General features: G+C 58.7%; 2 protein-coding genes across 26 annotated transcripts in view; one reads left to right on the plus strand and one right to left on the minus strand.

Annotated features, from left to right (window-relative positions):
* The window catches only part of IFT140 (intraflagellar transport 140), a 70,964-nt gene extending 65,805 nt beyond the window's left edge, over window positions 1-5,159 (plus strand). For all 21 annotated transcript variants that reach the window (XM_067707093.1, XM_067707094.1, XM_067707095.1 and 18 more), the window contains one exon: window positions 4,378-5,159. In XM_067707093.1, the coding sequence (XP_067563194.1) occupies window positions 4,378-4,584 (207 nt within the window). In that variant the 3' untranslated portion in view covers window positions 4,585-5,159. The remainder of the gene's footprint in view (window positions 1-4,377) is intronic.
* On the minus strand, window positions 355-18,352 carry TELO2 (telomere maintenance 2). 5 transcript variants are annotated; one of them, XR_010935042.1, is made up of 22 exons: window positions 18,006-18,352; window positions 16,982-17,317; window positions 16,191-16,468; window positions 14,157-14,225; window positions 13,814-13,961; window positions 12,334-12,436; window positions 12,095-12,163; window positions 11,769-11,910; window positions 11,543-11,679; window positions 10,966-11,045; window positions 10,644-10,745; window positions 10,338-10,426; window positions 10,154-10,245; window positions 9,841-9,957; window positions 9,659-9,730; window positions 8,301-8,465; window positions 7,761-7,852; window positions 7,055-7,154; window positions 6,813-6,877; window positions 6,480-6,595; window positions 4,390-5,705; window positions 355-3,706 (listed from the first exon to the last, which is right to left on the minus strand). XR_010935042.1 is itself a non-coding variant. In XM_067707115.1 (21 exons), exons 2-21 carry the CDS (start codon window positions 17,068-17,070, stop codon window positions 5,599-5,601), a joined length of 2,232 nt encoding a protein of 743 aa, XP_067563216.1. In that variant the 5' UTR covers window positions 17,071-17,125; window positions 18,006-18,352; the 3' UTR covers window positions 355-5,598. The 5 variants fall into 5 exon arrangements, 4 of the variants coding, with proteins under 4 accessions (XP_067563216.1, XP_067563214.1, XP_067563215.1 ...); XM_067707115.1 differs by having other exon boundaries at window positions 355-5,705; window positions 16,982-17,125; XM_067707113.1 differs by having other exon boundaries at window positions 355-5,705.
* Window positions 18,353-19,892: the final 1,540 nt, after the last annotated feature.

Here is a 19,892-nt window from a genome sequence, read left to right on the forward strand (position 1 = left end):
AACCCCCTACATGGTAACATAAGTAACATTTTCATTTAAAATAACTGTATTTTTCAAAACAAAGACATTTAGTGAGAAAAGTAACTTTGTTTTACATTGTTGCAAATCTCTTTAATGTCTGACGTAATACAGGACAGCCAGACTCTCCATGTCTGCTTCTGCATTCAATGTGGTAAAATAAGTTTTCACTGAAATATGAAATCTGTGATGAAAACGCAGCTTCACCCCAATGTGTAGGTGAGAAGGGGAGGACCTTGTAGCAGCCCTGTCAAGTATTCGCGGGTCTTAGACACCACACCACACTCCACAAGTGGTGTTTCCTAAGTTAGTTGCAATGAGCAATCTGAAACCATGTCAGCATGCTTTTTGTACTTGTTACCTTAAAACCCGTTGGTCTACCTTCCATCTTTTACACATACATGATTTTGTAACATCATGGTGGTCGTTTGGAAAATACTGGTTCACTGGGTTGTGCAAATGTCAAAACATTTCATTACACACAAGAAATCCTGTTGGCAGCGATCTCATCAGGAAAGTCCAAGTATTGAGTGGACACGCAGCTGGTGGTGGCTGCGATGTAGGTAGGTGTGTGGTGGTGTCTCACTGTGGTTGTAACACACCCTGTCTGCGTGGCTGGTGGCAAGCCCCTGCTCAGGTCCCCTCCTGCAAGTGCTCACACTGCCCCTTGCTTCATTGGGTGTTTGTCTTCTTATTGAGTGTGGCCTGGACGTTGTCTGCATCAGATGTGCGAGCTGCCGTGTTTTCTCCCCGTCTGTAGGGAGTTCCCTTTCATCCCTTGCCCTCCCCCTCCTTCTGGACTCCAGCCACTTGTATATATTGGCCCCTGGCTCAACTGATTCTTTTTCCCAGAATTTTTCCTATTTTCATTTGGGGCGGTTGCTTTGCTGTTGCTGCAAGTTGACTGTCTTCCTTCTGCAGAGTCCGCTCTGGTATTGCTCCTTCCGTAGTTTCACCTCCAGTGGGTCTGAACCGGCTCTCCTCCCTCCGTCTCCTGTGTCTCTTTATTCTGCTACTTTTTCCTCTGCCTTACTGAGCACGTGAAATATTTACTACTGTAAAGTCCTCGGCTCCATGTCAATTCCGGTTGTCCCTATTGGTCGATTCTTCTCTTTGTTATGGTTCGTATTTTCCTACTTCGCAGGTCTGCAATTATTTATTGGATTCCAGACACTGTAAATGTTTTAGGTTGTCAAGTGCTGGAGTCTGTGTGTGTGTTCTTTTCAATATTGTTGAGTTTTCTCCTGGGATAAGGGTAAGTTACTTGGAAACAAATTTGATCCTTTTGTGACTGTATTTGGGAAATCTGTAATTATTTTTTCCTTCAAATATTTTTTTTCTGCCTTATTCTCTCTTTCTGGGTCTCCAGTTGAGTGTTAGGCCTTTTCATATTAAGTGGATACACATTTGTAATTGATGTTCATTGTTATTAATCTTTTCTTCCTATTACTTGAATTAGGTAACATAACTATCTTCAAATATACTGACTCTCTCTGGCTATCTTCAATCCGCTGTTAACCTGTCCAGCAGATTTTTCATTTTAGATTTTGTATTTTTCTGTTCTAGAATTTACACTTAGTTCTTTTTTTTTAATTTTCTGCTAAAATTTCCTATTTGTTGATTCATTAAGAATGAACACTTTATACTCCTGAGCATAGTTGTAATTGCTGCTCTAAAGTCTGTGCCACTAATTCAAACATCTGGACATGTTGAGTTGGTCTCCATTATTTGTCTTTTCTCTTGAGTATAGGTCAGGTTTTCCTGTTTCTTTTTATGTCCAGCAGTTTTTTGTATCCCGGACATCGTGGATAACACATTGTAGAGACCCTGGCTTCTGCTATGTCTTCTTTCTGTCCTGCTTTCCTTAGGCAGCCGTCTTTGTTGAGCTCAGAGTGTAAGCCCCCCCACCGTGGTGGGCAGCGGGGCTCTCTGCTCAGTACGTGGCTTTGCTCAGGCTCCTTGGCGTGTGGCTGGTCCCCACCACATGCAGAGTCAGGGTCAAGCAGAGGTCAGGGCAGAGCCCACACTCAGAATCTGTCTGCTCCACGACTGTCTTCACCATTTCCTCACATGCCAGCTGCTGTGGTGGATGCAGTTCTGATTCTGGTTCTTTTGGCCAGTTTCTTTGTGCCTTTTACTTCCCCCAGTGGCCCTGACTGGGCCTCCCCGAGGCAGAAGTTACAACAAGCAGAAAACTCACCCAAGTGTCGGCTCCCCCTGCCCACCTGCCCACGGTTGTTCTCCAGAGCCTTTTGCATTTTGCCCAGTTTGTCCTTGTCGTTTGGGAGGGGGGCTGGTCTAATGTGAGTTACCCTGCCCTCACCAGAAGCCTCTGTCCTCGTTCTTTTCGGTCTTTGTCCTCTGAAACCAGCAGCAGAACCCCACCTGGCTGCATTTTCCCTTCATCTTTTAAAGGACAGCACACAGACTGTGCTATAGTCCACGTGCTCTGCCCACGGCCTGTCCCTCGCAGGTAGTTCCTGGTGAGACTGCAGTGACCCCGAGGGACCCCCGCTTTCCTTTCCCAAGTGCTGGCAAACCCAGGATTGACAACTCATTCAGAAGCGTTGCCAGTGGGCCAGGCTGGCCTCACGGGGCGCAGTTCCCAGATTCCCAGGAAAGCCAAGCGTCCGTGGCCCAGGTCTGGGGGGTCAGCACCATGAACTCAGACTTCCCGGCCAACTTGCTCACATCCTCCCGGCCCTGCCACTTCCACTCACCGACCCCTTTTGTTGTTGGGGAAACAGCTCTAAAGTGAATCCCAACAGGTTCCCACTTTTTTGGAGAATAAAACAAACGTGGACTGCAGAGATGCTCAGACCACTGAATCCTCAAAATTAACAGAAAAATCACATTTCAAGTATTTCACCAAATTCTTTGTTGTCTCAAGCCTTGTTTGAAGCCCGTAGGATTTAGTAATTTTAAATTTTAAAAAATCTATAAATACATTGAGAAAGGATAGGCCTGCATGAGTTTCCTCCCCGGGTGTGGGCAGGGGACACAGAAGCCCCCACTGCTGCTCCAGGGTCTCCCCGTCCCTGGGACGTCCCTCCCGCTCGGTCCTCATGGCCCCATCCTGAGTCCAGTCCTGACAGACTGCCGACGCTCCTTCCGGAGACGCTGCTTCCCTTGCCCCCAGTGCGCCTGGCTGTGTCGTTCCTCGCCCCCAGGTGTTCTCTCTGGCTTCCCCGCCGACTCCCACCCCCTCCCCTCTGCGTAGGCTCTCCAACCCAAACCCCACGGCTGCCCAACTCCCTCTACCCTTGCTGGGCCGGGCTTCTCACCGAAGCGCCCAGTGGCCTGGCTTGGTCCTCCCTTGTACCTGTGTCCTGTGTGCCCAGCACGGCTCACAGCTGGCCCTCAGCAGACACCGAGGGGCGTCCCTGGTGCCTGGGTATCTCCTTCCATCGTTGGAGGGCTCCTGGGCACTTGCACGCTGCATCCCCCATCCCTCCAAACACCCTATTTTATCTTTATGATCTTTATTGTTTATATCAGAGTTATATCTGTCTGAAATAAGATCAGTCTAAAATTTTATCATCTTTAAGAAATGCTAAGATGTGATTATTTCCTCATAAAGTCAAAAAGCTCCTGGAAATTTTGTTCATATTCTGAATTGATACTCAGTGTACCCGTAGAAGCCACGTGAGGCCCTGTTCCAGCTCCTTGTGCTTGCACATGACCCTCCCTGTGGGTGAGCAGGTGGAGCAGGTGTAAGGAGGTGTGGGTGGGTGCAGGCAGGTGGAGCAGGTGTAAGCACACCCGTCCTGCCTCAGACCCCACCCCAAGGTGCTGTGCGGCCCCCATGCCCCCCCCCACATATTCCCACTGGTAGGACCAGAGGAAGTCCTACAGGAAAACCACTGACAATCCCATAGTTCACCAGCCCCGGGCCAAGGACCACGCACACATGAGACTCACTAACCACAGGCCAATTAACTGGGGTAAATTGGAGGCCTGGTCAAAATACACAAGACAAACCATTTGTATGTTGCTGCCAGCCCTCTGGCCCAACAAGCACACACCCCAGAGTGAATGAAACAAACGGGAGACATGAATCCATCCTTTCCTCGAGGTCTCCCTGTGTGTATCCAGGGTGGGCGGACCCTCTGGGACGTGGTCCCCAGACACACAGGGTCCTGGTAACAGGCTGCCCATGGGACTCCCTGGAGGAGCTCACAGCACTGACCACCGGAGCCTGAGCCTCGCTGTCCGCAGATGCCACCAACGCTTGGGAAGGCCGGGAGGCCACCCGAGCCCCTTTACCAAAGGTGTCCCTCCCCTATTCACTCTGCCCCCGGGCTGGGCCCCTTGTTCCCACTGTGCGCTGACCGGTCACGGCTGTTGTGTGTGACCCAGGCCTACAAGTACCTGGAGGAGATGCGGAAGAGAGTGCCCTCCGCCAACGTGTCGTACTACGTGAGCCAGCACACTGTGGACGCCGTGCACCAGGGCCTGGGCATCCCTCTGATGTGCACCATGCCGGAGCAGATGCGCCACAACAACATGGAGGATCACAAGGAGATGGACGAGGAGGTGATGGAGGAGGTGGAGAATGGCCCCTGAGGGCCTGCCGCTGCCCAGGCTCTTCTGGGACTTGCCAGTCATTATCAGTAGCAGGAGCCTGACGTTCCTGGTGAAAGTTTTGTGTCTGAGTCCGTAGGTAGAGCTGTGGGAAAATGCGCTAGCCTCCGAGGGGCATCAGGGGGAGGGTCTCTAAGCCACCCCTTCTGAGTCCCTGACCCCTGCAGGATTTTGTTTTAGCCCCTTGGCAGTCAAGGGAGTTGGTTCATTTTTCCCATGACATTCCCCCAAGTACAGGGTGTAAAGCCTAAGAAACTGAGGGTGTCCCCATATTCCCGCCCCCCCACTCCTGGCACCCACACAGGTTGCCCAGCAGTGCATCTGACTGGTTCCCACAGGACACCCCGTCCTGACCACCGGGAGACAACGGTTGGCACTGGGCTGCAGCAGGAGGCTCTGTCCATCTAGGCCATGCCCTTTCCGTCACCAGCTCCCACCATAAGGGGCCAATCAGGGACAGCACCATGATGGGGGCGGGGGGGCTGCCTCATGCTTTCCCACCCCCAGCTCCACCCACCAGCTGCCGAAATTCTCCAAATAAAGTCTGTTTTCTCAGAGGCCCGTGTCCCCTTCCTGCCCCCATTTCCATGTCTCCCCTTCAGGGGGCCGTGTGTGGGCACCAGGCTCCCTGAAGGAGTGAGAACCATAAAGAGCTCCTGCACCTCTTTTATTCTTCCTTTTCTGTTGTTCTTAAAGTCCCTGGCCTTTTCGGTGAGGAAGGGGTGGGGGCACATTGCTAAGAAGCCCCCAGGCCCAGTGGCCCCAGCTCTGCAGTCTACAGGCTGCACGGAGGCACCGGGCTGAGCAGCCATCCTGGAGCCCAAGCCTCAGAGGCCACATCCCAGTCCCAGTCTGTGGGGGGCAGAACCCGAGGCCCTGATGCAGAGTCTTCGCTGAGCCGCAGACACTCCAGGCTGTACCAGCTGCACCTCCGCCCCACGTGCTGGCCCCCAGCCCACACTCTTCCAGTGGGACGTGCCTTCCGAGGGTCGGGGGCTAAGGAGAGGAGAGCGGGAGGAGCTTATCTCGGAGCTTCTCCAGAAGCAGTAGTGCCTTCACCGCCAGCAGCCTGCAGTCCTTGTCTGGGTCCTTCTCGGCCACGTCTGCAAAGAGAGAAATGGAAGTGTGGGCAGCGTCACAGCACTGAGCGGGCCAGCCCTCTTCAGCTGCTCATTTGAGGCCTCCTGAATGAGCCCCGCGTGGCACCAGAATCTCCTCAGACGCCGGCAAAGGGCTCCTTAACACCTGGGGCTAGGAGCCCGGCCGGGGAGGCACCTGCACCCACAGCACAAGGCCCTGAGCCGTCCCAACACACCGAATGCAGATGTGCTCAGACACCCATGTGGGGGGGCTGGCCTGCAGGAGCCTAGGAGGCTCATGGGCTGCCTCGCCGGGCAGAGTTGGCAGAAAGGGAGAGAAAGGCCGCCATCAGAACCACCGGGCCTGCCAGTGTGGATGCAGATGAGCTGCGAGCCCTGAGGGTGGACACGGGCACGGTGGCTCTGAGGGCCATGGCTCAAGTGCCCACAGGTGGGGGTACTACTGGCCACAGAGACTTTTTAAAAAGAGCACGTGTGTGGGGAAGGGGTGGCCGCCAGAGAAAATGTGGCAAAATGCCAATCACCACTGTAACTCTGCTGAGGATGGAACTTTCCAGCATATACAGGTGCCACCCCCACATCTGGGCGCCTTCCCTGCAGGACTCCCCAAAGTCAAAGTGACCCGACAGCAACCATGTCCCCACCCCCACACTGAGGACACTCAGCACACAAACGGGAGCCACATGACGCTCATGCTGGGCCGGGGACTGGGCCATGCTGCCCACGAGCTGATGGCCTCCCGCCGCCTGGCCACGGTGACCCCGGCCTAGCACTCACCTCCCAGCCAGGACCGGGCCTCCAGCAGCTCGTCCAGCAGGTCTGCCAGCAGCTGCTCAGCCGGAACGCTGAGGAGGACGGCGGAGACAGCAGACAGCAAGCCCTGGCGCACATAGCTACGGAGAAGGCAGGAGCCTGAGCCATGAGGAGCCGCAGCCTGGCGCCCTCCACCCACGCCAGGCAAGCCCTGCCAGCCCTTCCTGCTGCAGGAGCACCCAGCCAGGCTGCCTCTCGGCCACCCCGGAAGCCGCCACCCACCTCCCACTGTCCACTTTCCAGCAGGATTCAGGACCCTCACCCCACCTGACTCCCCTCAGCCCTGTAGCTACTCACGCATCACCATGGAAACGAAGGGCCCACACGAACTCCAGCAGGGCCTTGCCCATGGGCACAGCCACCTGAAACAGCAGAAGCCAGTAGGCAGGGGTCCTGGCACACAGCAGTCCCCGCCTCAGACCCCATCCTCGGGTCCAAACACTCCTGTCCCAAGGCAAGGCCCACAGGGGGACAGAACATGGCGCAGACCCCACAGGAGGTGAGCCATCAGATGCCAGAGGAACGGGGTCCCAGCTCACCGTGGTGTTCACAGCCAGGTACATCAGGGCCCCTAAGGTGTGGGCCAGTCTCCCAAGAACCAACTGGTCATCTCCCAAAAGGTCGAAAGTCACTAGAGGCCTACAACACAGAACCCAGTGAATGGTGCAGGCCAGGCACTCAGGGCCGGCTCCCCAACCTCGTGGGCCACCAAGGGCACCCCAAGCCCCTGGACGCCCCTCCTCACTGCCTGTCCCCACATGGCGCCCAGAGCCACAAGAAGGTGTTGGACAGACTCCCCGTCACTTTGCAAGGCCACCTGGTCAAGCCCGGGCCTGGATCAGGAAGCAGGACCGCTGCCTGCAGGGCCTCTGCAGCAAAGGGCTCCAGGCCCTTCCCTCTGTCCACAGAGCCTTGCACCCACGTGGCGATGGCTGGGGGATATCTGCACCCCGCTCGGGCTGAGGCAGGACAAGGATGCGCACGGGGGCGGCAGGGCACGCCGGGTCGAGGCACGAGGGTGAGGCTCTGGCCCCGGCCCCACCATGAACCCAGCATCCGGAGATAGCGGACACCCTGACGCCTAATGCCCTCACGTCACTTGATTTAAGCTACAAACAATCACAGCCGAGTTCCTGACCCCCCTGAACCCAAATCCCACCTTAGCCCCCACCCTAGGGACCCTCCCACCCACGGATGCCAGGGCTCCTGTTCCCCAAATCACAGGCCTCCAGAAAACTCTCTCACCTGTCAAAATGTTGAAGGAGGGGGAAGAAGAAGTAGCCAGCCACCGAGTTGAATTCGTTGGGGCCAACGGCTGGTGCCCGCCCTGCAGAGCCCTGCCAAACACACGTGCTCACAAGGCGCCAGGCAGGGCACAGGGCACAGCCTTGCCTGGAGACCTCACACCAGGGACACTCGGGGACACGTGGGAGGGGTGGTCCTGAGCACCAGAGGAGCAGGCACCACCCCCCACCCCCGGTGATGACTGAGAATGTCTCCAGACATGGCCCAACGTCCCAGGAGAGCACATTCAGCCCCGGCCTAGAGGGACCCCAATGACCCAGCACACGCCAGGCCAGTTGTTGCCGACAGAGAACCCTCAGGGCTGTTTTCACACGTTTTAACGCTGCATTCACGTTTTAAAGTCACTTCAGTGTGATGCCCTAACAGCATGTGTCACATCACTCAGTTTGTACCAAAAACCCTCCCTTCACAGGACACTGTGGTCACTGTCCCCTCAGGGCAGAGGTCCCACCCAAGAGGCCACCCCAGGGCCTGGCTGACCTTGGAAAACCGCCGGGTCTTACGTCTGACGCGCTCCTCCACCACCGCCCGCCAGGCCGGGACCACAGCACCACCAGGCTGGGAGCCGGGGTCTGGGGAGCCCCGCTGGGGAGCCTTCCCAAGGCGCCCCGGCCGAGACAGCTCCTGGGCGGCCAGAGTCAGGACCTAGAAGAGAGGAGACACCCGGGGTAGCCGCCATCCCACTGGGGAAGGATGACATCTTCCAAATTTCAAGGTGAATCAGGTGCCCTCGAAGGCCCCAGCAGTCCTCAGGGGGAAGGTTCTGGGAACCCCATGCTAGTCAGTTAGAGTCCCTTAGGCTCGCTTCACTTTGTCGGGTGACAGAAAGGAGGTGGGCGTGCTCCCTGCTGACGAGCCTGAAACCTTTGGTCACTTCTCCCGAAGCCCATCCAATCCCGCCACCCCCACCTCTCAGGATAAGGGAAGGAACCCCAGCCCAGGCCATATGTGAACGGAGCCGGACCCGGAGGCCACACGTGCAACCTCGTTTTTAGGAAGCTCCCAGGACAAGCAGATGCACAGACAGAGCAGACTGACTGCGGGGCTGGGGGTGGGGAGGGAGCGTCTTGGGTTCTTTTGAGGGTGACATGGGACGTCCTGAAAGCAGGTGGACGTGATGGTCACATGACGTCGGGAAAGTACCAAACGCCCCTGAACTGTAAACACAGAAATGCTGAACTTTTTTTCAGCTTTGTCTTAGTCTCTGTGTCACTGTGACGAACACACGTGGTGTATCGTTCACCATGGTAATCGTTGTTCAGCGCGGCTCAGCGGCACCAGGTAAACTCATGGTGCCGCCGTCACTATCAGCACCTCCAGAACCTTCTCATCCTCCCAAACTGAACCTCTGTCCCATTAAACCCTGACTCCCCACCCCTCCCTCAGCCCCTGGCACCCACCATCTGCTCTCTTCCTGTGAATCTGATGGCTGCAGGGACCTCACGTAAGTGGAATCGTACGCTATTTGTCCTTTTGAGTCTGGCTTATTTCCCTGAGCACGGTGTCAGAATTTCGTTCCTTTTTAAGACCAAGTAATATTCCACTGTATGAACCCACCACGTTCTACTTATTTTAGGACTGAATTTTACGGTGTGTGCATCATACCTCAGTAACGCTGTTATCTAAAACAAAGAATGCAGCCCCTGAAGCCCATGCTCTGTCAAGAAAACATCAGACAGACGCTGGTCCCAGCCTCTCAGGTCTGGCAACAAGGGGCTTGGGGAGGCCTGTGGTCCCATCCCTATAGATTCTGGCAAATGCTTGCTCCCCCTCCAGGGGCTTTGCACCAGGCCTGCCAGTCCAGCCCTGATGAGTGGGACAGAGGCCCAGGCACTTACGTCCAGAATGTCCATGCGCTGCCGGAGGCTGTAGTTGAGGGCGTAGAACTGTGCGGTCAGGTACTCTGCCACCTAGGCCGGGCGGACGAGAGGCCTCTGAGGACCACAATCCCGGAGACAGGGTCCCAGCACAGCCCCTGCTGGGGGCACAACCCGGGCTCCACTCAGCCGCAGGGACTCACCCGAGCCGGGTCTGTGACTGTGAGGGCCACCAGGGCCCTCTGGCGCAGCCCCTCGAACCCCACCATAGCTGTCTTCTCCTCCAGGTGCAGCAGCACCTTGGCCAGCTCCACGCTCACCTGCGCACAGGGTTAGGGTGCTCGACAGAAGGGGCCTGTCTTGAGGAGCCTGGGCTGCGCCCCCCGCCCCCCACCCCGGCAGAGGCCCCGCTGCCAAGGCCCATGTGGGCCACATGGGGCTCCCTGAAGACACATGCCCTTGCCAAGCCATCACCCACCTCCTGCAACCCTGACAGCCCAGCCCTCATGCGCTCACCTCCTGAGTGGCAGCCGGGCTCCTGAAGATCAGCCCCTCGAGGGCCCACAGGGCCGCCTCCCAGCGTTCCCAGTCCTCGGACCCAGTCAGAGCTGCCCAGAACCCACATGGTGCCTGAGTGAGGCGGAGCCGGCGGGCAGGGTGGGCAGCATGCGGGGGACCCGGGGCAGGGGCGGGGGCATACCTTCCAAGCAGCCCCGCACATACGAGGGCGCCTTGCTGCTTCTCTGCTCCCTGTCTACCGACATGTCGTAGGGGACAAACTCATCATCGCTGAGGAAGAAGAACAGACACGCAGACCTGCCTGTCACCCAGGACTCACCCCCAGTCCCTGAAGCTTTGGGAATGGCTGCCGGGCTGAGAGTCCTGTGGGCTGATTTCCAGGTGGGAGGAGGACTCGTGAGGCAGAGGGAACCGGCGCTGCAGGGCCCACACCCTGAGGTGGGCCCCGCCAGGACCCTCGCACTCTCCCCCGTGGGGCTGCCCCCACCTGTCCAGCTCGGAGTCGGAGCCCTCAGGCCCAGTCTGGGGTCCACTGCGGTCCACAGTCTCTCTGACAGGAGTCTCTCCACTGACCGGAGCGAAAGAGGGGCTTTGGGGACAGAGAAGGATCCCTCAGGGGTGCCCCACAAGTCTCTCATCCCAGAACCCATGCTTCCCGAGGAAGCGCTCTCACCGCCCCCGCCCTCATCTTAGCTTCTGCCTCAGCGATAGCAGGACAGGAGTAACAGGTGTGCAGCAGCCACCCCACCTGGCCCACCATGCCCAGAGCTCCAGGTGGGGACCAGGGATCGGGGCACAGAGACCCTCACCCCGCCTCTGAGGGGCCGTCAGCTGCGGGCCGGGGCATGGCCAAAGCCAGCATCTCGCGGGTCAGCTCATCCTCTTCATACTGCAACGCAGATGTGCTGGAGTTGGCTGGGACGGGAGCAGTGGGAGTGGTACAGCTGGGCCCCTGCGAGGCCCTCCCATCACAGCCCGCAGTCTGCGCTTCTGGCCTCTGGCAGCCAACGGTCTTTCAAGAGCAACTGTCCAGGTTTCCCCCTCTGCAGAGGGTGGCACTTGGGGGGCTGAAGGCTGGAGGGCCTGGGAATCCCCCAGACACAGAGCAGATGTGGCACCATCTCCAAGGACATCCCAGAGGGCTCGGCAGATGGAGGGGAGGCCTGAGAGTCCCGTCTAGAGAATCCACCTGGGGACACGTGCTCAGGCACCAGCTGAGGGGCTGCGCCTCCCCTCCCCGCCCAGCCGCGGCCTCAGCAGGGCCACCAGGTCCAACTTGACACCAAGCACAGATCTCTGTGGTCCTGGACACAGGCAGGCAGGGTGACATTGGGGCAGGAGTGTCGGCAGCTCAGGGAGAGCATGGCAGGCGCAGCCTTTGCTCACCTGGAACTTCAGGGGAGGCCCCTCGGGGTGGATCCGGGCGCTGGCCACCTCAGCCACGATCATGCCCAAGCGGCGCACAGGGGGTAGGCTGCTGTCCAGGCGGCTCTTCACTCCCTCCATCAGGCTGGCCAACAACTCTGAAAGCACCGATGTGCATGGGCTGAGCTGGGGGGAGGATGGGGCTCCGGCGGGGGCAGTGGGGATGGGGCACCCACTGCGTGCTCACCGTCCCGGCTGTCCCGGAGCTCTGCCTCCCCCAGGTGTGCCAGGCAGATGAGGATGGCCTTGCTGACGTAGCGCTGCTGCACCAGGGGCACATGGCGGATGGCACTGCTGCTGCCCCACGTCTCCAGGAGCTCCTTCAGCGCCTGGTGGGTGGTAGGCTCGGCCTGGCAGACAGCCCCCGCCTCCCCAACGCATCCCGGAACCTCGTGGGCCTTGGTGCCCATGTCCCCACAGCCCCAGAGAGGCTCCAGCCAGCGCCCTCCACCCCAGGCAGGAATGCTCTCCCGCAGGGACTGAGGGTCCCTTACCTGCACAGGCAGCGCTTACCTGCATGAGGAGTGAGCGCCGCTGGCTGTCCATGGCCAGGTAGCCCAGCAGGCTCTGCAGCATGGGCATCTGCGACAGAGCTGGCGTCCTCTTACCGTCTGCCAGGCAGACACCACCCGCCCGGCCCAGGGAGCCCAGGGGCGGGACGAGTCTGGGCTGAAGGACAGCGACATGTCCGGGCGCCCAGCACTGCTCCAGCCCCGCCTGCCGCAGCTACCACCCCCGGCCGGCACCCTCACCGTGCAGCTGTACTGTAGGAATAGCAGCTTCCGGGTCATTACAAACTGGGCCTTCTTACTCTTTGTCACCACATTCCCCAGCAGCCGTGAGAGGACTTCAGGCCTGCGAGGCATAGCGGTGGGGAGAGAGAGAAGCACAACTCCGAATCCCATGGATCCGCACTGGACCCCCGGGCTCCGCGCTAACCACCAGGGAGCCGCGCAGGTGCTTCAGCCCTGAGTCAGTCCTAACTCTCCCTCCTCCCAGTAAATGTGGAAACCAGGGAGCCCAGCGACTAGACACAAGAGGACATCCCTTGCCTGCCCCGACCAGTCCAGGTGAAATGCTCTGCCTAGACCAGGGCAGCCAGCTTTCTCTGTGAAGGGCCAGGCTGACAGGCCATCAGGCTCTGTAGAGACACGGTAGCTGAGAGCAGCGACGGCAGGTAGGTACACGGCTGAGTGTGGCTGTTTGCTGATAAAACTTTACTTACAAAAACACAGTAAGCCATGTTCGACCCAAAGGCCGTAGTCTGCAGATCCCAATCTAGACTGAGACCCCTGCTTCCTTTAGCGAGTGAGAGCTCAACACACGCTCACGCCAGCACGGAAGGAGGTGAGGCTGTGTTCCCCTCCTCGTCCCTCAAATCAAAGACGTGAAGGTTAAAAGAAAAAGAAAAAACAAGAAAACTGATAAAGTCGAAGAGAAAGACCCAGGCAAAGTGACCTACAGCCCTGGGGCAAGACAGCACGACAGCCCCGGTGACAGAGAAGGCTGAGCCCTACCCAGTGACCCACGGTATGCTGGGCTCACAGGGCAGTTAGGACGTCTCAGAGAAGCCAAACCAGTGGTGCGGCCAGGACAGACCCAGGCCTGTGTTAAGGTGGGGGCCCCCCCTCACGAGGAGCCTTCACACAGGCGAGTAAAAGACTCGATCAGATGGTTCGTGATGCCTTCAAAACACACACCCTCAGCCAGGATCAAAGAAATGTGAAGTCAAACAGGGAAGAAATGTCTTTGGCAGAGAAACAGGCCCTTCATGCCGGGAGACGGTCTGAAGGAACGTCGATGACAACCAAGCGACCCAGCACTGCCCTTTCAGGAACATGGCCCGTAGACCCCCTTGCTCACAGACACAGAGGTGGACGGGCACACAGGAAAGTCACCACAGCCACCAGGTGGGAGGAAGCTGTGTTCCCCGCACACCCTCCTGCATGATTTGGGTTTTCTGAGAACAGGGACCCTCAGGCTGCAGAGAAGCTGCAGCCTCCGTCTCGGTCCAGCCAGGTGTGGACTGGGGGGCCCAGCCCAGCCGTCAGGAGTGGGAAAGATGGGCTTTTGCACAGCCAAACTCTACAAAATGACCGGCCACCAGACAAAGGGGCCACCGCCCACGTCCCGTGAGTGTTGACCCCACATAGGCAGGAGTCGTTTGGATCCCCACTGCCCGCCCTCCTGGGGGAGAAGCGTTTGCAGCAGGAAGGATGCCTTACTTCTTACCCTGGGGCAGCCTCCACGAACCCCTTCAGCACGGCCTCCATGGCCCAGTCGGGCACGCGCTCCACCAGGCACCAGCAGACCCGCTGCCAGAGGCAGCTGCCCTGGGTGAGCACCGTCAGCCGGGGCACAAGCACGCCCAGGACCTCCTCTGAGGGGAAGCACACAGGGGCCCTGAGCCCAGGGGCCATGGGGCGTCCAGTGTCTGCAGCCCACAGGCCCACCTGTCACAGAGCCAAGCCCCTACCCAGGGGCCCAGCAGGGCCAGACCCAGGCAAGGGGACCTCAGCAACTCCCTGCACCCCTCCCGGGACGTGCCGCAGCTTCTCCCACGACGAACACTCACTCTGTCTCCCGTGGACGCAGGCTTTCCCCAGGACCTGAGACAGGAAGGAGACGGAGCAGTCCAGGCCACCTGGGACAGGAAGGAGACGGTGGTAAGGCCATCAACGTGCACCTGGCTGAGCAGAGACAGACCTTGTTCCAGGCAGATCCCACGTTGTAAAACTGCCAACTTGTTCAGTCTAATTCCAACCGCACCAGCATTGTTTCCAACTCAAAGAGCCAATGAAAATAATCATTTAAAAAGCATTACGTTCACAGTGATCCTACAAAGCAGGGACCACTGCGGGGCACCAGGAGGCGGCAGCACCAGAGGGGCCCAGTGAAGAGGAGGGGCTCTAAGCGCCACAGGGAGGAAATGAGGATGGAGGAACAAGGAGAGGGTGGGTGGCGGCAGCAGCCCCAGAGGAGCCAGGGGTGATGGGACCGACCAGGAGACAGATGGCCCCGCGCATGATGCAAACGCAGTATCTGAGATCTAAAGATGGGCGTTTGGGATCCTGCCAAGACAGAATTCAACGCAGCCACTCACAGGATGAAGGGGACATTGCTCCGGAGGCATTCAGGACACCCGGGCAGGCCGCCCCTCCCAGCCAGAGCAGGGGCTGGGCGGCCCAGCTGGAACCCCGCTTGGACACTTGGGCTGGAGAAACGCAGGCGCACACCTACCCCGGAATGGTTCCCTCACCCAAGACAGTAATGCTCAGGGACACAGCAGGGCAAGCAGGGGTGTGCAAACACAAGGGGGCCCCACAGAGCAGCACAGGCCTCACCCCTGCGGCCCCCTGCCGAGTGCCACCTGGCCGTCTCCCAGGGCAGCCACTCGCCATGTGCGGTTAACCGTGGGCAGACAGGCGACCCCTCACGACCCGCGTCCACGAAGGCAGAACAGTCTGCGAGATGTGGGCACAACTCCAGCCCCAAGGACACAATACTTAGGTCTATTTCTCTCAACACCCGTGAGGACCACCGGCCTGCATCAGCCACCACTCTGAGCGCCGGGTCGGCGGTGCGCACAAGCCCCAGCCCACAGCTCACTCGGGGGGGGGGGGGGGGAGTCGGACAACAGGGCGGGGCCCCTCTGAGCACCGTAGAGGATGGTCAGTTCCAGGGAGAGGACAAGCCAGCAGCTACGACACTAAACAGGGTGACCAGAAAGGCGGCCCTGAGAAGAGGCACTTGAGGCCAGAGCATGGGGCATCCCAAACAGGAACGCCCGCCAGTCCAGAGCTGGGAGGAGGCGGGAGCAGAGATGCTGGAAGGTTCTGAGTGTGGCTCATGGTAACAGCATCATGCAGTTGCTCAGCTCAGACAAGACAGGAGGGCACGTGGGAGACTGTGGTAAGAATCCAGGCGAGATGAGGGACTTGGGCCGGGGTGGGGGCAGTGCAGGGGCCGGGGCCGCAGGGAAGGCAGGGCCTCACTGGGGGAAAGGGCAGTGGCTCGGACAGCCCGCCCGCTGTTCACCACCTGACGCCCACCCCCACTCAGGCCGCCATGGCCCCTGGCTTCTCTCGGCTCTTGGAACACACACGTGGGGAAGCCACGTCCCTAATGCTCCAGAGATCATGATTAGTGGAGAGGGTGGGCAGGAAGCTGCTCCCATGGCCCCCAGGTACAGAGAGCTCCCTCAGAGTCGGCCCCCAGCACCGCCACCAGACACCAGAGCACCGAGGTCCTCCACCCACGATGACAAGGCCATGGGCACCGCAGCCGGCAGCCACCTTGGACGGACCCTCCTCACAGCAAGAGCTTTTTGGTTTCCAGACTGTGGACGTTCCCTTATTCTGAGTGAGGGGCCGGGCGGTGAGCAGCCCCACCTGGACATCCAACCAAGGACTGCAGGGCTTACGGGTCAGCTCCACCTCCCAGGCAGCAGAACTGTGAGTGAAACTTCACGGCTGGGTGGCTGCCGCCCCAGACATGTGATAACGTCTGACTGGATGATGGCACTGCCAGAGATGGCAAAGTCCCTGGAGCCCTGGGAGGGAGGGAGGGGACGATGGCCTGAGGAGGCTATTAGAAGAGGGGCTCTTACCTCGGAGAGAGTCCACGACCACCTGCAGCACCCGCAGGACTTCCTCGCCCAGCAGAGGGAAGTAGTTCTGAGGGAGGAATGTGGCCAGGTTCTCCCGCTGCAGACGGTTGCCCAGGCGATCGGGCAGGCCCACCACCTTGGTGAGAAGTGTCTCCTGGAGCAGGGGGAAGGCTGGCCCTGCCTGCTGCCGACACTGCTCCTCCATCACAGCGGCCATCCTGCCCACGCTCAGGAACCTGGCCAGCAGTTGCGCCATCTTCATCAGACAGAAGCTGGGGCTGAACCAAGAGCAGGTGTAAACAGCCTCGCTTCCTAGGAGGGGCATGAAAGCCTGCCAACCCCACGCACCTTCCCCACCTTGGAATCACCTGACCCACTGACTTCCACAGCAACTGCTGAAAATCCAGCTTCCCAATGACACAGCTTCCCCGCAAGGACCGTGGTGGGCTTGATGTTGAGGGAATCAGTTTGCTGGGGTGCCTCACACAGAGCTGGGGGCCACAGAGTTAAGGGGCCCCAGGAGGATGGCCATGCCCACTGCCTACCTAGACCACCTAAGCCCGGATGCAAACACTCCTGCTGCCCCCTGGCCCACATAGCAAGACAGAGGGCTAGGGCCTTCCCATCGCAGGAGATTAACGCAACCCGCTTTTAGTTCAGTGCTCTGACATGCACAGGTTTTATTCTCTCACCTTTCAGGATGCCAAACTCTCACAGAATTTGGAGAACCCGTTGGTTCGAAATCCTTCAGGTGTTAAAGCAGCCCCATAATCAGACCCAGCCCAGCTCACCTGGCAGCACCCTCGATGGACTCCATCAGCACCAGGAAGGCTTGGTCAGCCGGGCCCTCCAGGAAGAAGCTGGCCCACAGCTCCTCCATTTGGCCGTCAGGCAGCAGCTCCAGCCAGTCGGGGCTCAGCTTGCTGACCAGACATCTGAGAAAGGTGGAAAAGTGGATCCTGACAAACTCCTCCTGCTCCTCAGGGAGGGCTGGATTCTCCGTTGCACCAAGATAGCGCTTCAGGGACCCCAGGGTACAGAAGATGCGGCCCCCATCCTCAGAAGATGAAAGGATGTGAACAGCCTCCCAGACGGTGAGCCGGACGGCAGAGACCTCAGGATCCATCCTGGAGTTCACAGGAAAGGCACGTGAGAAAGGAAGTCCAGGGACCTGTCATCATCCACGTGGGACTCAGTCTCGGATAAGGAAGCACTTTTCACATATTCTCAGAAAGCCCGCTCTCCCGCCCTCGAGGAGGGAAGGTTTCATGGTCCAAGGCTTCCATGGTGCCCTCTGCAGAAGGGCAACCACGCCCCAGGGACCCATGTCTGGAAACACCTTAGATGTCACAACCGGAGGTGCTAGTCTGCCTCTAATGGGTGGCTGAGGCCAGGGATGCTGGTAAACATCCCATATACCCCATTACGCAGGACAGCCCCCAAAACAGGAGTATCCAAACCCAAATGTCAAGGGAGCTGAGGTTGGGAGACCCATCAGCACTTCTAACTCCCTGACGTATCCACCTGTGGTTCACCTTGCCAAGCTCCCTTCCTTCCCAGAAACCAAAACCATCTGCAGGTTGCATTTACTTCGGGTCGGGCGCCCCTGCAGCACGAGCGCCATTAAGTAGACACCTGTCTGTCACCAGTGCACCCAGCCACTAGGTCGGGATGCACTAGGGGCCCAAGAAGTGTCCCCACTGGCCTGGGCCTCCTCGCCCAGCCCGGTCCACGCGCGCTCCTTCTCGGTGTGTGGAGACCGGCTAGCGATCGCCCGGCCCCGCGCCCTCTCCCCAGCGTGCGCCCGGAGCCCACCTAGTGGCGCGGCGGGCAGCGGTCCTCGGGGGACGGGATGGGGTGTCGGGGCGGGCGGGGACCTCCGGACGGGCAGCGGTCACAGGGAAGCGCGCACCCGCCGGGTCCGCAGAGTCGCCACGGCGCGCTGCGTCCCGCTCACTCCGCCAATACCGACCCGTCGCCGATTCGTCACAGCCCCCGCGGCCCAGCTCTGCGCTCGGTTCGCGGTCCAGCTCACGCGGCCGCAGAGCAAAAGTTCCCGGGGCCCTGGTAGAGCTGGTGCTGAATTTTTTGAGCCTGTGGCGCCGGTACTAGGGGCAGCTGTTGACGAATCTGCGGCGAACCTGCGAGCCGGAAGACGCGCGGGACAGGCGGCTGTATCTGCGCCTGCGCTGAGGCGGGGCAATGGGGGCGGGGCCCTAGTGGGCGTGGTTCCTGGTGGGCGGGGCAGTGTGCTTTGGGCTGCGCGGCAGGTGGCTTGGAGTCCAGCACTTCTGCGCCCGCCTGCCTTCCCTCAGCCTCCGCGTCGGTCTTCCCGGAGTGACCTCCTCCCGCCCTTCCCCCGCTCGCGAGCCCCAGTCTCTCCTGAGCTCACACGTGCGTGCCTCCACAAACTCCTACTGGGCACCAAACGCGTGTGCGGCCTCGCCGCCCGCCCAGAGGTATGGCCCGCTCTCCGCAGGCCACGACCTTTGCAGGGAAACGGGCCACAGACTAGGAAGAAGTCGCAACTGGGGTGATTTCTGGTATTGATGGATGTCCTGGGACAGGTGCTTCACCGTTCAGCACGGTAGCCATCAGCCACCGGGTCAGTTCCTTGGTTGCACTGTCCACGTGTCAAGGGCTCGTTAGCCACCTGACACAATGCACAGCGTAGATATAGGACCTTCAGTCTTGGCAGAACCTTGGGGAGCGATCTGGGAAGACTTCTCAAAGAGGTACTATTTCAGCCCAGAAGGCCGTTGAGGTGACATGGAAAACATTTATTCATTCAACATACATTAACTAATTGCCTGCTGAGGTAGCAAGCACTCTTCCAGGGCACAGAATGAAGCAAAGTTCCTGTTCACACGTCAAGGGGGCAAATAAAGTACACGTACAATACATCAGATGGCAGATAATGGTAAGAAAAATTAGGGAGAGTAAGAAAATGAGTGACCAAGAGCGGTCTCCTTTTAAAAGCTCCACCCTGGGTGCAGTTAGAAAAATGGACGGTAGGGGGCAACCGCGGATGCAGAAAGCCCCGCGGGGCGTCCGGTGCGTGGACAAGGGTGGGCCAGGTGGTGAGAAGGAGCTGACCTGGGCTGGACCGGATGGGTTGGACGTGGGTGCGAGTGAGCGAGGAGCGGAGGATGATGCCTTGCTGGGACTCTCCGAGAACTTCTCCCGGGCCGCTCCTGGACTAGTGCTCTCACTCCCGGTTCCTATTACAGCTTCCTTCTCTATTCCCCACATTTTCCTGAATCCTGTTACCCAGTAACTTCTCAAGAGATCCTGCACAGAGGATAAATTTCTTAAGCCTTTGCATATCTGAAAAATGCCTTTATTCTTTGCTCCAGGTGGATTCACATTTGAGCTAGATGCACAATTTTATCAGCACTACGCTCTAACCATCTGGGCTAACCACCCACTCTGACTGCTTAATTTTAAATGAAAATCACTTTGCTCCTCTGTCTTTGGCAGCCAGCTTTGCTGCTGAGGTGGCCCACAGCCCTCTGGAGAAAGTCCCAATCCTTCGCATGTGACCAGGTTTTTCTCTCTGGACACGTTTAGGATCTCATCTGTGGTGTCTGACACTTGGCAAGATGAGCTTTGGAGTCAGGCCCCGTTCCTTGACCTGGCGCTCTCTGCCATGTGGTCTTGAAATGATGGGTACCCTTGTCTGCAGCACCTTCCTGTATTGTC

Source organism: Pseudorca crassidens, chromosome 15 (genome assembly GCF_039906515.1).
Source record: "Pseudorca crassidens isolate mPseCra1 chromosome 15, mPseCra1.hap1, whole genome shotgun sequence".
Classification (NCBI taxonomy): Eukaryota; Metazoa; Chordata; class Mammalia; order Artiodactyla; family Delphinidae; genus Pseudorca; species Pseudorca crassidens.

Coding starts and splice junctions, on each gene's coding strand:
- TELO2 (XM_067707113.1), bottom strand. CDS start 17,316: ATGGATCCTGAGGTCTCTGCCGTCCGGCTCACCGTCTGGGAGGCTGTT. Junction 9,731..9,840: donor CAGTCACAGACCCGGCTCGG/GTGAGTCCCTGC, acceptor CGCCCGGCCTAG/GTGGCAGAGTACCTGACCGC. Junction 8,466..9,658: donor AGCGCATGGACATTCTGGAC/GTAAGTGCCTGG, acceptor CCTCTCTTCTAG/GTCCTGACTCTGGCCGCCCA.